Source organism: Vanacampus margaritifer, chromosome 15, assembly GCF_051991255.1.
Source record: "Vanacampus margaritifer isolate UIUO_Vmar chromosome 15, RoL_Vmar_1.0, whole genome shotgun sequence".
NCBI classification, from domain to species: Eukaryota; Metazoa; Chordata; class Actinopteri; order Syngnathiformes; family Syngnathidae; genus Vanacampus; species Vanacampus margaritifer.
Window position 1 is genome coordinate 21,157,603 of NC_135446.1, and position 14,746 is coordinate 21,172,348.

Below are 14,746 nucleotides of genomic sequence, written 5' to 3' on the forward strand. Positions count from 1 at the left end.
CGCCGGCCCAACAGACATTTGATGCATTTCGAATCCCAATTTTAAAAAGTACACCGGTGTCTTCATGGATTACAGCATTTCGCTGGAATTACGAAATTACACTCCTGATTATTACACTACTTTTTTCTCTATTTGATTGGAGCCGATTGATTTCCTGCTGGTCAGATTGGCCTCTGTGAACTTTTCTAATCGGCCAATGAAAAAGCGATCGTCTTTTTCATAGCGCCACAGCATTTTGTCCGGCCCTAGAAAATCTCCCGGCGACAGCAGGCGGAACTGCGAAGAATCTCGACCGGCTCACCTGCGGCGGCGGCGGCGGCGAGGCAATTATCGGCTCCGAGCCGGAGACACCGCCACCGTTCATTTCATTGTTTCCCAAAGCGGAGAGGCCAATTATGTTGCTTTAGCTCAGCGCTAGCTCCTTTTTAGCCCGCTTCCCGCGCCCAATTACACAACAGCTGTAGGTGGAATTTAATGGGAGATTGTGTGTGTGTGTGTAATGTGTGTGTGTGGTGTGTAGTGTGTGTGTGTGCGTACGTGCGTGCTTACATGCCTCAGTGGCGGCGTGAGTTGCTTAGTTGAGTTTCCAAGCTTTGTTTCCCGCCATCGGGAGCACTTGAGGGTAGCACGGCCAAGCTGATTTTTTTGGATTTTGCAATATGGCAGCGTTTCTGCCTCAAAGTCGGAGATTCCAGGTTCGAATCCCACCTCACTTTTGCCTGTTCTTTCTTGTCTTGACTAGAGCCTCTGCTAGAGCCAACTACACTGTCATTCACTGACACCCACGTCACTCACTACACCAGGTCCCGCCTTTTAAAGCCACACACGTTCAAAGTCACAGACACTACAATGTGAGTGTAGCAACCCCAAGTGGACAAAATGAATACCTGCATCTCACATGTGTATATAGTTGTATTTATAATGAAGAATCAGTTTGTATCCAGATACTTGAATAATTGATGAAATACTCGATTCCTAAAAATATCCGAATGCTGCAGCACCAATGTCTGTCTCGCAGTCAGACGTTCTGGGTTTGAATCCCGGCTCAGGTTTGCAAGACTCGCAGGATCCACCCTGGACTGGTTGCCCGTCCGTCACACATTGGAGACAATTAACCATTCATGCTGACGTCAAGTTTGCATGTCGTTGTTTTGCCTTGGTGGAGGTCGAGATCCGGAACAAGCATGTCTCCGTGGAGACGCTCGCACAAGTCTCCTGTTCAAGGTTGTTATGGGACGTCGAATATAAATAATCTCTTAATGCTGGATGCACCTTTGTGTGCGTGCGCGTGTGAATGTGTGTGCGCTGACTCTTAAACAGCCCCCCCGCTTCTTTGTGCGCGCGCGCGTGCAAGAATGTGTGTGGATGTGTGAGGTCCGTTCCTCCACTCTTTGATCCTCATCTTGACAACCCACCACATGGGACCGCCCGGCACATGGCGCGTGCCCCCCCCCCCCCCCACACACACACACACACACACACATGGCCCGACTACGCCACAGGAATCGCAACACGCACATTCCGAAAGAAATCCCAAATGTAGCCTTTTTAGCTTCTCACTGCTAATCCATTGCAAATGCTCTCATAAAGCTCAGGAAGACGTTTCTAGTATTTTGACCATCTCCTTGGGCTCAATCAAAGGGGGGCTTGGTTAATCCAAATGTATCTTTTGTCATTTTTAAGCATTTATTCAACTCTTATTATTGTCTGCTTAAATTGTTTTTACCTTTCTAATTTAGCAATTAGCTTGTTTATAGTACTGTAACTTAGTTAGCTAACCAGCGTTAGCTTGTTTTCTGTATTAAAAGAATAGTTATTTAACTCTTTGACGCCAAAAACGTTAAATAACGTTTAGTAAAATCCTACGGAGGAGTGCCAAAGACGTTAAAAGACGTTTGTTTCAAAACAGAGGTGAAACTAACCATTTTCTATTGTTGATTACTCAAAAATGGAATAAGGTAGAAACTAACTTTTTTTTTCTGATGAAAGATGATAGTCCAATCTTTCATTTGGTAGTATGTGTGTTTCCATATTCCAAACACATAATTTTCTATGGACCTTGAAAGATCAGTCAAAATGCTTAAAATCGTCTGGCACTGGGGACAACCCGTTTCTGAAAACGTCTGGCAGTCAAAGAGTTAATAACTGGTCAATTAACACTTAACAACGACAATCAAAAAAAAAAACCAAGACAGTAATGACATACTGCTTGTGTTGTGCCCACCTTCGGGCAATATAAGGCAGTCGGATATAATGTTAATTATGAATCCCACTTGAGTTCTACACAGACTTGCCTCTTTGCAGCAGCCAATCATATTGCAGTGGGGGGGCGTGTCCTGCCTGTGAACATAAGTTGGGATTCAGCTGTAACAGCTCAGAACCTCCGTGAACTCGGCGCAGCACGAACGTTAAGTCGTTTTACGCAGAGGGTAGAAGAACCGCAATAGACATGCTAGTTAGCATTAGCATGACGCTAGTTCGCCTCCCTTTTCGATGCAAAACAATTGCTCTGAAAATGACTGGCATCTCAAGGCTACTTGAAATGAGCATGGATAATTATGGACATATTTTACACAGTTGAATGTTTGATCTCATATTGAAAAGCGCCGGCTGGCCCATCGGCCCTTTTTTTAAGAATGACTCCCCAAAGTTTGCACAGCCCTCGGTTTACATTCTAAAAGTGAGCCTGAGAGCTGCGGCACGTCGAATTGCGGATGCGCCGCGTGACTGCTGACCTACATGGAATAAATAGCGCGCTAAAGACTCGCTCGGCTGTCAGCGCCGCTTGCTTCTCTTATCTTAACCCTTTGCATGCTCTCCCTTTTTCACGCGCACATTCTGTGTGCTGCGCCAAGTATTATCCTCAGGATGATTGTCTCAACTGGTGATCTTTTCAAAATGTCTTACCAGAAATAGATCATTAATCAGATTATTTTTTTATTTTATATTTAGTTTTATTTTTTTATGGGTTGCATCAGCACATGCCTCTAGAACGTACGCGATCATGAACCCATGTTACGAAGACGATTGCATTCATTAGCATTCGTACCAATGCTATGAGGTCATTAATCTCCTTTTTTTTTGGGCGGGGGGGCATTTACGCACATTTCTAAATATTGGCAAAGAAGAAAGAGGCCAAAACATATTTTGTGTTTCACTTGTGCTGACAACGAGGTGCGTTCAAGAGCTGCCAACAAATCAGGACATCTCAAACGCGGACAAAAATACGCCATCCAGAAATCCAAGCTAGCCACCAGCATTCCAAGATGCTCATGATTCTGTAGGCTCTCTTTTGTCAGCAGGAGGAAAAAAAAAAAGTTTGTTTCAAACTAACTCTTTGACTGCCAAAAACGTTTAATAACGTTTAGTAAAATCCTATGGAGGAGTGCCAAAGACGTTAAAAGACGTTTGTTTCAAAACAGAGGTGAAACTAACCATTTTCTATTGTTGATTACTGAAAAACGGAATAAGGTAGAAACAAACTTTTTTTTCTGATGAAAGATGAGAGTCCAATCTTTCATTTGGTAGTATGTGTGTTTCCATAGTCCAAACACATAATTTTCTATGGACCTTGAAAGATCAGTCAAAATGCTTAAAATCGGCTGGCACTGGGGACAACCCGTTTCTGAAAACGTCTGGCAGTCAAAGAGCTAATAACCAGCGCAATTTGCTTTGCTTGGTATTGAGGTGCCGCTTTTAACCGGCCCAAACCGAGCAGCTGCCCGCACGCCGCGGCGACGCGCGCCAGCCAACGCGCTCGGTAAGCCCGGCACCCGCGACCACTTCACAATTCAGATCCATTACGCCTCAGGCCTCATCAAAGGGACTTTGGGAGCGGAGATGCTAAACCCGCTCCAGATGCTCGCCGTCGGATTCGGGGGCCCAGACGCGCCACCGCGGGGCCCGAGCGGCCACAAAAGCGCGGGCGCGCCGCCGCGTCAACGACAAGCGCTCAAAACAACAAACGCATGCAAATGAAGGCGAGAAAGAAATCCCAGACGTGAAATGTGGGACACACATTCACTTTGAAAGCTAAAATGGCCTCATGGTTAATATACATTTTATATATTATCATTTCACATTTCAACATTTCAAAATGTTGACTGTACCTCGATAAATAACATCCTTTGTAAGATTCAAGCTGAAAATTGCTTTCTGATATTATAATTTGACTTTTCTTTTTGCAAAACCTGCACGACCTTTGACTTGATATCAACCAAGCAAGCCATTGTTGGTCTTATTTTGAAGTCGTAATTCAGGCCACTTGGATCTCAAGGAACCGCTGACAACAGTCAAAAACAAAGTATGTAATAAAATATGTATTCCTACTGTATGTTGTTATATTGTGTGTGTGTGTGTGTGTGTGTTGCAGGCTGCTGTTTTGTGACGTTTTACACGCGGAAAGCCGCCCTGGAAGCTCAGAATGCACTGCACAACATCAAGACCTTAACAGGGGTGAGTGTTTCTCCCGCCGCTCGGCTTTTTCTAATCGCACGCTGCCAGAAACGTTTGGTGGAGATTAATATAAATAAGCAACCCTTGTGAAATTGATCTCTTTCTTTTTTTCTTTCTTTCGTCACTTTTTTCCCTGTAAAATTAAATAATCAAAGTTTAATCAAATTGTTTCTTATTCAAATTGATACAGTGTTTGCTATGTCAGAAGTTTACAATTTCTACTTATAAAATTCACACTGATAAAAGACAATTACAAAATTTTGATTTTCTACAACTTTGCTCCTAAAATTAAATAAATTTGCCACGCGAAAATTCTCATTTATAACTCAGCTTTTTCCTTGTAAATGCTGAGTTCAGGGATGTGATTTTTCCGCTAATTCGCGGAATTCCGCCCCAAAAAAAATCCGATTTATTTATTTATTTATTTTTTTTAGTAGTTCATTGTGTATGCACATGACTCCGACAGATAACATCTTCTGCTATAACAAAGACATTTGTGGTATGCTCTAATAGGAGTTACTTTACATTTGGTCATGACACAATTATTTGTTCATGAAATTTGAACTCTTCAACATTATTTATGTGTTAACTTAGTAATCACATTAGTTAGATATGATGATATTCTCAGTGATAGTTTTTAAAAGCAAAGGCAGTCCAATGTTTTTGAATGTGACTGATTTTGAGTTGACTAAAACTGCCATTTTATATGGGATAGTTCAATATACATTGAAAATTTATGCTGTTGTTTTGTCTATTTCTTTGTCATGTGAGTGCATTGAAAGTACTTAAAAACACGGAAAACCCATGAGCTCCGGGCCTTGTCCCCCTACCAGGGCACTGCCCTGGACCTAGCTGGGTGCCAGCGGCCCCCAGACCCCCGGCTAAATTTTCAGATAATTTCACTTTGGTCAAATCACATCCCTGTGAGTTTCTTTTCAGTCAAAATGCAACAATTTTGTGGAAAATAGAAAACATAAATTGCCGTTATTTTTAGTAGGGTTATTCTTTTTATTTGTAATCGTGTAATGCTGTTTTTTTTTTTTTTTTTTGCAATATTGGGGACGACCCCGTTAGCCGTCCCCGCTGTCCTAATCTGCCTGAAAGCAGGACTCAGCGTCTGCCGCCAATCCCGCGAGCCCCGTGCGGTTGGATTTGCCATGCCGGCGAAAGAATGCGGCGTGTTGTTTTGCACGGAGTCAGTGTGTTAATCGCTGTCGGAATAAGTACGTTACGTTCAGGCCCGTCTTCTGTGAGCCCAGTCGCTTATCCCCGCGCGGAGGTGTGGAAAAGCCCCAGGGCCGGACGGACGCACACCGAAGCACTTTGGGGATTACGGCGACATGAAATGGACGCTGCTTCTTCTTGCGCTTCTTCTCCTTCTTCTCCTTCTTCTCCTTCTCCTTGGACGCTTTGCCATCCCTGCGGCTGGTCCTCCTTTGGCCTTTTAACTTCAGGTAGCAGCCAATAATCCGGACAGCGGGAGGCAGATGCTTGCAGACAGCCAGCTCGATCCCTTCACACGCTTACTTTTCTTTCTTTTCCTTTTACTGGTCTTTCTTTTTTTTTTCCCTTCTTCTGGAATGGCTCATGGAATAGGTGCAAAAAATGCTCGGTATTATATTTTCAATTTTACCCCCTAACAACATTCGTTTTGCTTCTTTCAAAATAGGACACACACATTAGTGGACAAGAGGGGGGGGGGGGCTTGCAGTATATAGGGAAATAAAGTAAATTAAAAAAAAAAAAAGCGTGTGTTAATTTGAAAAAAGTTTGGGGTGGTAGAGTGGCACCAGGCACAAGCTTTAAACAGAGGCTGCAGTTGTGCTTTTGGCCAGAGGTAGCAGTAGTGAGTAAAACTCCACAATGCACCTATTAAATATGAAATTACAAAAATGCACGATTTAAAGGGTGAGAAAAAAAGTCCAAACTACAAAAATATAATTTTCATAATAATTTTCTTTTTTCAAAAAATGTGCAATATTACAAGAACATTGTCAAACATTATTTTGAAAACAAGCAAGAAAATAAAAAAATAGCAACTTTTTTTTCAGGGACATAAAGGGGAAGCTTACAAGATATTTTTTTGGAAAAAAAAAAGTCAGAATCTTACCAGAATAATGGTCCACTTTTCCAATTAGTGGATGCACGTTGGGACTTGAATTGTTAACTTGGGAAGCTAGTTAGATAGTTAGAGATAGTTAGCTAGCCAGTTGGTGTGTTAGGTTCCAAGTGTAGCGTGAAGTGTTACTGCATGTGTGTTTTTTGAGGTTGCCTGTGCGGAGGTCTGAAGCACAGTTTTGAGTGGAGACTCAACAGTGACGTTGTTTGTGGGCTTTGTTCTTCTTTCCGGCAGCGTCGCACAAAAGGGCAAGTGAAAGGTGAGGCGAAGAGCCGCTAAAAGTAGACGCCCACGCCGCAAATTAGCCGCCCAGACGAAGGGAAAGTGCAGACGGCGGCGGAGGGCAAAGCAATAAATGCACCTCGCTCAAGAAATGCCGCTGTGTATAGCAAATATAAAAAGTCTACACACCCTGTTCAGAATGTCAGGGTTGGGAATGTACAAAAATCAAACCCAATACTTTTTCGGCATTATGTGACCTACAACACACCTTTGGTGGTGGCTTTTGTGTGCTGACTGTGCAGAGCAGTATCTTGATAATGCGGCCAGCAGAGTTCTGGACTGAGGGTAGGAAGAAACAGAGGAATCCGTTTTAGCTAGAGTGGACTTGGTACCTATCGATAGGATTTAAATGTGATTATTGTTGAGATCTAGAAAGTTGGATGTTTGAGTTCTAAAAACTACCCGAATCACTGTTAACTACCTACCTTTACACCTGAAACCAGAACTAAGTAAGTTTACCAAGTTTTTGATCGAAAGGCCCGCAGCGTCTTTGTAACGGGTCAATAAGTGTCGTCGTTACGGGTGACACTACCTTATCGATCCCCGGGCCAGCACGTTTACATCTTCTGTGCGACGAGCGCGTCGGGAGATTTTCCGGCAAATTGAACGCTTTGATTAGCGCGTGACAGATGTCGAAACGGCGGCGGACACCCCCCCCCCCCGTCTCCGCTCCTCCCCCCCACCCCCAATCCAAAGGGATGAAGGGAAGGACGGCGGGGAATGTAGGACGTGTCCTTGCTCCCCGAACGCTTTGCTTTGTCGTCTTTGGATGAAAGGCCTTTGATTGGCTTCCTCTCAAGGATGTTTGGAGGCCGCCGGAGTGCAGGGGACGCACGGTAAGCAGGTTGCTGGCAGCTTAGAAAATAAATAGCTTTTTTATATATATATATACACACACACAATGTACAAGTCCACACTGTCATATTTCCATAGTGACTCCTTGCTACCCGCTGCCCGTTGCCATATTTTCTGATTTTTGTGGTGATATTGGAAGGTCGTGGCTGCTGCCAAGGACACGCGAGGAGGCGGAAAAGCCGAGCGCGCCGTAAGGTCATCCAACTTTGCTGCAACGCGCACAACGCCGAGAAAGGGCGGCCATCAACGCTCAAGCGTGCACGCACGTGTCGCTGTCCCACGCGCTTGTCGTTCCACGTGCTCATGATTGAAATCAATCTGATTAAAGGCACTAATTGCGGGAGCGGGAGACAAACACAAATGGGACCGCTGCACATACAAAAGCCCCCCCCCCCCCCCCCAAGTGTGTGTATGCGCGTGTTTGCGTTTAGTTAGCAGAAGAAATATTGTAGCGCCTTTCAAATGAAGCTATTGATTGCCGCGCTGAATGTGCAAACGACTATTTAAGCGGGAAAACTTTGGTGCTTGAGGGCTACGTTGGATTTTTCAGACAGACGATTGCATTTTGAGTTGGGGGGGGGGGCGAAATACAGTATCTGAATGAGCATACAAGCGTCTCTGGTGTGTCAGAGAGAGAGAGAGAGAGAGAGAGAGAGAGAGAGAGAGAGAGAGAGAGAGAGAGAGAGAGAGAGAGAGAGAGAGAGAGAGAGAGAGAGAGAGAGAGAGAGAGAGAGAGAGAGAGAGAGAGAGAGAGATTTTTTTTAATGGATATCACAGAAGTTCTCCAGACAAAAGTTAATAGAAATATTTTAATTGTTAGAACCATTTTTTGTTTGAAGAAAAATTTATGTGAATAAACCCAATTTTTTTTTAAATATTTGATGACAAAACGGCATTTGTTTGAGATAAAGGAACTTTTTTATTTTTCTGCATTACTGTTGCAAATCCGATTGAGCGAGGTGGCTTCTTGGTGCGCCGACCATCTGTGTGACTTTGACCCAGCGGCTCGCCGTCACACACCCTACAGACAGCGCAGTGTGTGCGCGTGCCTTTTCCCGCCAAAGCGCAGAGGCAGCAGCACCGTCTTCTGGGCCAACGTACGGAGTGACCTTTCGAGGTTGATGGAGATTAACCAGACGGAAGCACACGCTCGTCAAATCTGCCTTCGCGTCCATTGGTCCACCTTCGCTGTTCGTCAAGCGGAACGTTGACCCTGCAAGAAACAGATTGTAGTTTTCAAGATTTTTTTCTTGAAAAAATGTATCATTTTTTCACGAGGCATTAAGAGAATAAAGACATATTTCCTACTGTTAATCTATTTTTGCTTTTGAGTGTGATCTTTTGTGTTTAACTTGAAGAGAACGGCTGGTGATGTGACTGCATGCTTTTCGTTATCCTGACCCCTAGAGGCACATTTGGGAACTGACAGACAGGCAGACAGAGGATGATGATGAAGAGGGAGACTTGGGATGAAGGTGTGTGTGTGCGTGTGTGTGTGTGTGATTGAATTGGATGATCAAAGTCTTGTATGGCAGTGTGACTGAGCCTAGGGGCGGGCACGAACACACGCACACGCGCGCGCGCGCACACACACACACACACACACGGGTGGTGTTTGAGTGTGATTGATTCCGCAGTAGATTCGGAGAATCACTGTCATCCGTCTCTCTGCAGATCAAACGGCGACATAATCCCCCATAAAGGAAGCAGACACAGCGAGAATAAGAAAAGGGAAAAAAAAAAAATCAGGACATCCCAGCCCCCCTTAAACATCGCCCCCAAATCCCATCACTTGGGAAATATTTCATATTCAAAACATACGGCGTGCTCATCGGGTCATAAAAGCAAATCCTGCTGAGAAGGGAGCCGTGCTCACTGGCGCCCCCTGCTGACGAATTGAGCCCCCCTGACATCAGTTTGACCGATCCTCACCAAATTTTGTGGATATGTTTGTCATAACAGGACGCACAAAAAAGTCTCAGGGACCCGTGCCGGAAAGTCAACCTGGAATGTAGAATGTGGCTTGGAGTTTGCGACCAACATGCTAAATTTTTTGGTGTTGTTGCAGATGCACCACCCCATCCAGATGAAGCCTGCAGACAGCGAGAAGTCCAACGGTGAGCGTGCACACACGTATACACGAACACACACACAAATCAACAGTGGCTTTGCATAAATGTGGAGGAATGAGTGTGTGCTGTTGCAGGCATGATATTCAGGCTGCATGTGCGTGCGTGCGTGCGTGCGTGCGTGCGTGCGTGCGTGCGCGGTAGACGGCATGAAGCGTAATCAAGTGCTAAAAGGCCAAACGTTGGCATGTGTGACTGTGAGTTTTAAAAATCAAATGTGGGCCTGGTAAGAATTTCTAATTCAGGGAAAAAGTATTTTTATTTTAAAAACATTTTAGGGCAAAAAAAAAAAAAATATATATATATATATATATATAGGTGAAAAGTAGAAAATCGTTGTTGTTTTTTATAAAAAAAAAGCTTTTGTTTTTGAGGGAAATGACGAGTTGTTATTTTTCAGGAAAAATGCATAATCTCATAAATAGTTGCAATGTTGAGTTTTTAATGCAATAGTCATATTCTTTTGAGTGGAAAAAAATCTACAAAAATTGACATTAAAAAGTACTTTTTTTAAATTGAAATAATAAAAAATAAAAACATGTACAAGTCCTGCAAAAATAAAGCTTTTTTTTTTTTAAGTCAAATCCTATTGTTCCAGTCATTTTGAGGAAAAATGTTTGTCCAGATGAAAGTTTCAATCTCAGAAGAATAAAATTGTATGTTCATTAGAAAAAAAATGTTTTGTTTTTCAGGGAAAAAAAGGCATACTTTCTCAAATGAGTTTTGTTTTCCCATGGACTTATCGTATTACGAAAAATGTTTTTTTTTCCAAGTCATATTTTTGGAGAAATAAGAATGAAGTTATATTTTGTTAAAATAAATAAATAAATGAACACAGGAGCAATAATATCAAACATAGCATCTACTTCACACACATGTAGCGTGAATTTGCATAAAGGCGTTTGTGTTGTTGCGGGCGTAATAATGGGCGCGAATGCGCGACAGCAAGAAAACTCAAACGCGCTCAAGTCGGATCCGTCGGCGTGCTGCTGAATTATTGAAGCAAGCGCGTCTGCGGGAGGTCAATCAAAGTTGAAGCATTTTGGCCCACCGCTGAACCGCTCGCTTCCTCTCCCCCCGTGGCTACACGCGCACGCCCGCACGCACGCACGCACACCTGCTTTCTAAAGATACACTTGCCAAGCGATTGTGCATTCCCGTCGTTGTCGCGCCGCCGTCGTTTCTTTTTTGTCCCGCGCACCAACTTTGCCGTCTTCGTTTGACGAAATCCACACAAGACGCTTCCTGCTGCCAACGGGCGCCAATACTTGATTAGGGTCAATGAAGTCATGGGACGAAAGAGGGTTGCAGAGTGGATGGAGTGAGGTTCCCCAGGCCGCTAAAGTTAGCACATCAGTCAATCACTATTACTTTTACCTTGTCAGCATTTGTTTTAACAATTTCAGATTTCCATACAAGTATTTTTCACCTACTTTTTTATTTTTTTATTTTTTTATTTTTTAGCTCTGAGCTTCAAGTGAACTAACTGTCATCAGTTCAGCATAGACCAATTTAGGAAGTGAACTACCTTCATGAGCTGCCGTAAACTTCAGAACAGGAAGTACAGATTGAAGTAGAGTGAATGGAGTGAGGTTCCCCAGGCCGCTAAAGTTAGCACATCAGTCAATCACTATTACTTTTACCTTGTCAGCATTTGTTTTAACAATTTCAGATTTCCATACAAGTATTTTTCACCTACTTTTTTATTTTTTTATTTTTTTATTTTTTAGCTCTGAGCTTCAAGTGAACTAACTGTCATCAGTTCAGCATAGACCAATTTAGGAAGTGAACTACCTTCATGAGCTGCCGTAAACTTCAGAACAGGAAGTACAGATTGAAGTAGAGTGAATGGAGTGAGGTTCCCCAGGCCGCTAAAGTTAGCACATCAGTCAATCACTATTACTTTTACCTTGTCAGCATTTGTTTTAACAATTTCAGATTTCCATACAAGTATTTTTCACCTACTTTTTTATTTATTTATTTATTTTTTAATTTTTTAGCTCTGAGCTTCAAGTGAACTAACTGTCATCAGTTCAGCATAGACGAATTTAGGAAGTGAACTACCTTTATGAGCTGCCGTAAACTTCAGAACAGGAAGTACAGATTGAAGTAGAGTGAATGGAGTGAGGTTCCCCAGCTCGCTAAAGTTAGCACATCAGTCAATCACTATTACTTTTACCTTGTCAGCATTTGTTTTAACAATTTCAGATTTCCATACAAGTATTTTTCACTTAACTTTTTTATTTATTTATTTATTTATTTATTTTTTAGCTCTGAGCTTCAAGTGAACTAACTGTCATCAGTTCAGCATAGACGAATTTAGGAAGTGAACTACCTTTATGAGCTGCCGTAAACTTCAGAACAGGAAGTACAGATTGAAGTAGAGTGAATGGAGTGAGGTTCCCCAGGCTGCCAAAGTTAGTGAATTAAAAACTTCTATTACGCTAACCTTTATCGGCAAATTATTTTTAACCGCACATTTCTATAAAGAATCTTTATTTTTCTTTCTTTTGACATGTGTTTTTGATGTTAGCTCTGGGCTTCAGGCCAATCCTACTATGCGGATCCATCAAAGAGGATTTAGGCCCTAAATTAGCTTCCTTAACGGACTGCCACAAACGGTAATGAAAGAGAGACAAGAGTAGTAGAACTGTAACGGAGTGAGGTTCCATGGGTTGCCAAAGTTACGTTTTGCTTCCTGTCACTGATCATGTTGACTAATTTCTCTATAGGAATCTTCTTTTTTACATTTATATCTTTTCTACATTAGCTCTGAGTTTCAGGTTAACCAACTTACCTCGTCCATCCAGCAGAGGGGAATTTAGTTCCCAAATAAGCTGCTAAGTATTGAGAGAGAGTGGTAATGTAAAGTGAATGAAATGGGGTTCCCATGGCTGTAAAAGTTAGCGGTTACCATCTACATAAATTCGATTTTTAAAAATGTATATATGTGAAGATTGACGTCTCTTTGACGTTTCCATGCCCGTTGTGGCGGATGAATTCAGCCATAAAGTGGCTTCTTAAACAATTGAGTGACAGTTTGCCGCCGCCGGCCTTTCGCGTGGAACGCACTCAACTGTGGCCAAATTTGACTGGAGACGGTGGCGCTCACGGCGGCGTGACTTAATAAAGGCGGCGACCCGAGCTCAAAAAGGCACCGCGGTGATATATGGAGCGGCGCGCACTCCGCACGTATCCATCCACTTAACGATAACGACCTGGAAATAAAGGCTACGTTAGCGTGATGAATGGCTGCTGCGAGCTCTATTAGGCCGCGCTGCCTCCCGACGTTGCAGCTTCCAGACGGTTTGCTAAGAGAAGATACTGAGCGGTGCGAGCTGGATGGAGTGCGGTTCCCATGGATTTCACTTCAAGACTTTTTCAAGTTAGCTCTTGAGCTTTAGGTTAGTTACAAATGAGATTTTGTGCATCCAGCAGAGAGGAATTTAGCTGCCAAAATATGTTGCCATAAATGAAGTTTGTTATGGTATGTATGACATACTAAAAAAAAAAAATAAAATAAAATACTGCTCCTTTTTGATACCAGCTCTGAGCCTCGGGTTGGTTGCAAACGAGGCCTTGCAAAGGAGATTTTAGAACGTTGCCAACCTAAATTGGCTGTGACGACAAACTCCTACTGCATTTTCACATTAGGCCTGATTTTCAGGTTCGTGGAAAAGTAGACATCGTGTGTTCCGCATTTTAAGACATTTACGATACCAGAATGATCTGCCACAAGTGAAGATTGTGCTACTATGGCAAAGAAAAAAAAACAAAAAAATGCCTCTCCTTTTTATGTTAGCTCTGAGCTTCAGGTTTGTTGCAAATGAGACACTGTAGAAGTTACCCGTCTAAACGGGTCGCCGCCACGCCTTCCAACTTGAAAGATGATTCCTGCCACTTGTTTTGTTTCCCCTCCAAGATGCGAAGCTGCCTGCATCTCGCATGTCACATGCTAAATTAATTAGCGCATTCGTCCGCTGGCAACGGCGCGTACACGCATGCCGTAGACGGATAGGAAACGAGAGTAAGCGTAGCCAAAGCGCCACTTATCTTCTTTCTCTTTTTTAAACACCCAAACAATCCGCCGAGCAAAATAAACAAGCGCGCTATTGATTTCCCAGAGTGCAACAGAGCGCTTATCTGCTTCGCCTCGCGCCCGCCGCTGACACTTGCCTCATTAAAAATGAATTGGATTAGCATTGAACGCACACGCTCACATGTGCACGGGATGGATGGAAGACCACCAGAGTTCCTCCCCACCACCTGCGGTCGCCCCGACGGCCGGAGGAAGTGGGAGTGGTCATGGCATTCATGAGAGCAGCTTTTTGTCCAAGTCGCAACACGATGTATGAATCTCGTCGTGAAGTACAGTAAACCCCAAGTGTTGTTTTTTCACCTATTTTTTTTACCTAATAGCATCTTGCTATTCACTGAATAATCACAGACTTTTTTTTTTTTTTAACTCTTTGACTGCCAGACGTTTTCAGAAAAGGGGATGCCGTGGGTGCCAGCCGATTTAAGCATTTTTGACTGATCTTTCAAGGTCCACAGAAAATTATGTGTTTGGACTATGGAAACACACATACTACCAAATGAAAGATTGGACTCTCATCTTTCATCAGAAAAAAAAAGTTTGTTTCTACCTTATTCCGTTTTTCAGTAATCAACTATAGAAAATGGTTAGTTTCACCTCTGTTTTGGAAAAAAAAACGTCTTTTAACGTCTTTGGCACTCCTCCATAGGATTTTACTAAACGCTATTTAACGTTTTTGGCAGTCAAAGAGTTTTAAGTAGACGGGGTCATAGATTTTTCAAGTAGGCTTCCGGTACAATGTCAACATTTTTGTAGCGAGCTTTCGGTTGTTGTTTAGGTTGTTTTATGGCAATTTGAGTCGATGGGGTC

At 43.0% G+C, this 14,746-nt stretch overlaps 1 protein-coding gene across 11 annotated transcripts in view; it reads left to right on the forward strand.

Moving 5' to 3' along the window:
- celf2 (cugbp, Elav-like family member 2) overlaps positions 1 to 14,746 on the forward strand; it is a 131,744-nt gene that overhangs the window by 91,154 nt on the left and 25,844 nt on the right. For 10 of the 11 annotated variants that reach the window (XM_077544230.1, XM_077544229.1, XM_077544223.1 and 7 more), the window contains 2 exons: positions 4,373 to 4,455; positions 9,780 to 9,828. In XM_077544230.1, coding sequence (XP_077400356.1) covers positions 4,373 to 4,455; positions 9,780 to 9,828 — 132 coding nt within the window. Of the gene's footprint in view, positions 1 to 4,372; positions 4,456 to 9,779; positions 9,829 to 14,746 lie in introns of those variants that run through there. The other variant, XM_077544232.1, reaches the window with a different exon arrangement.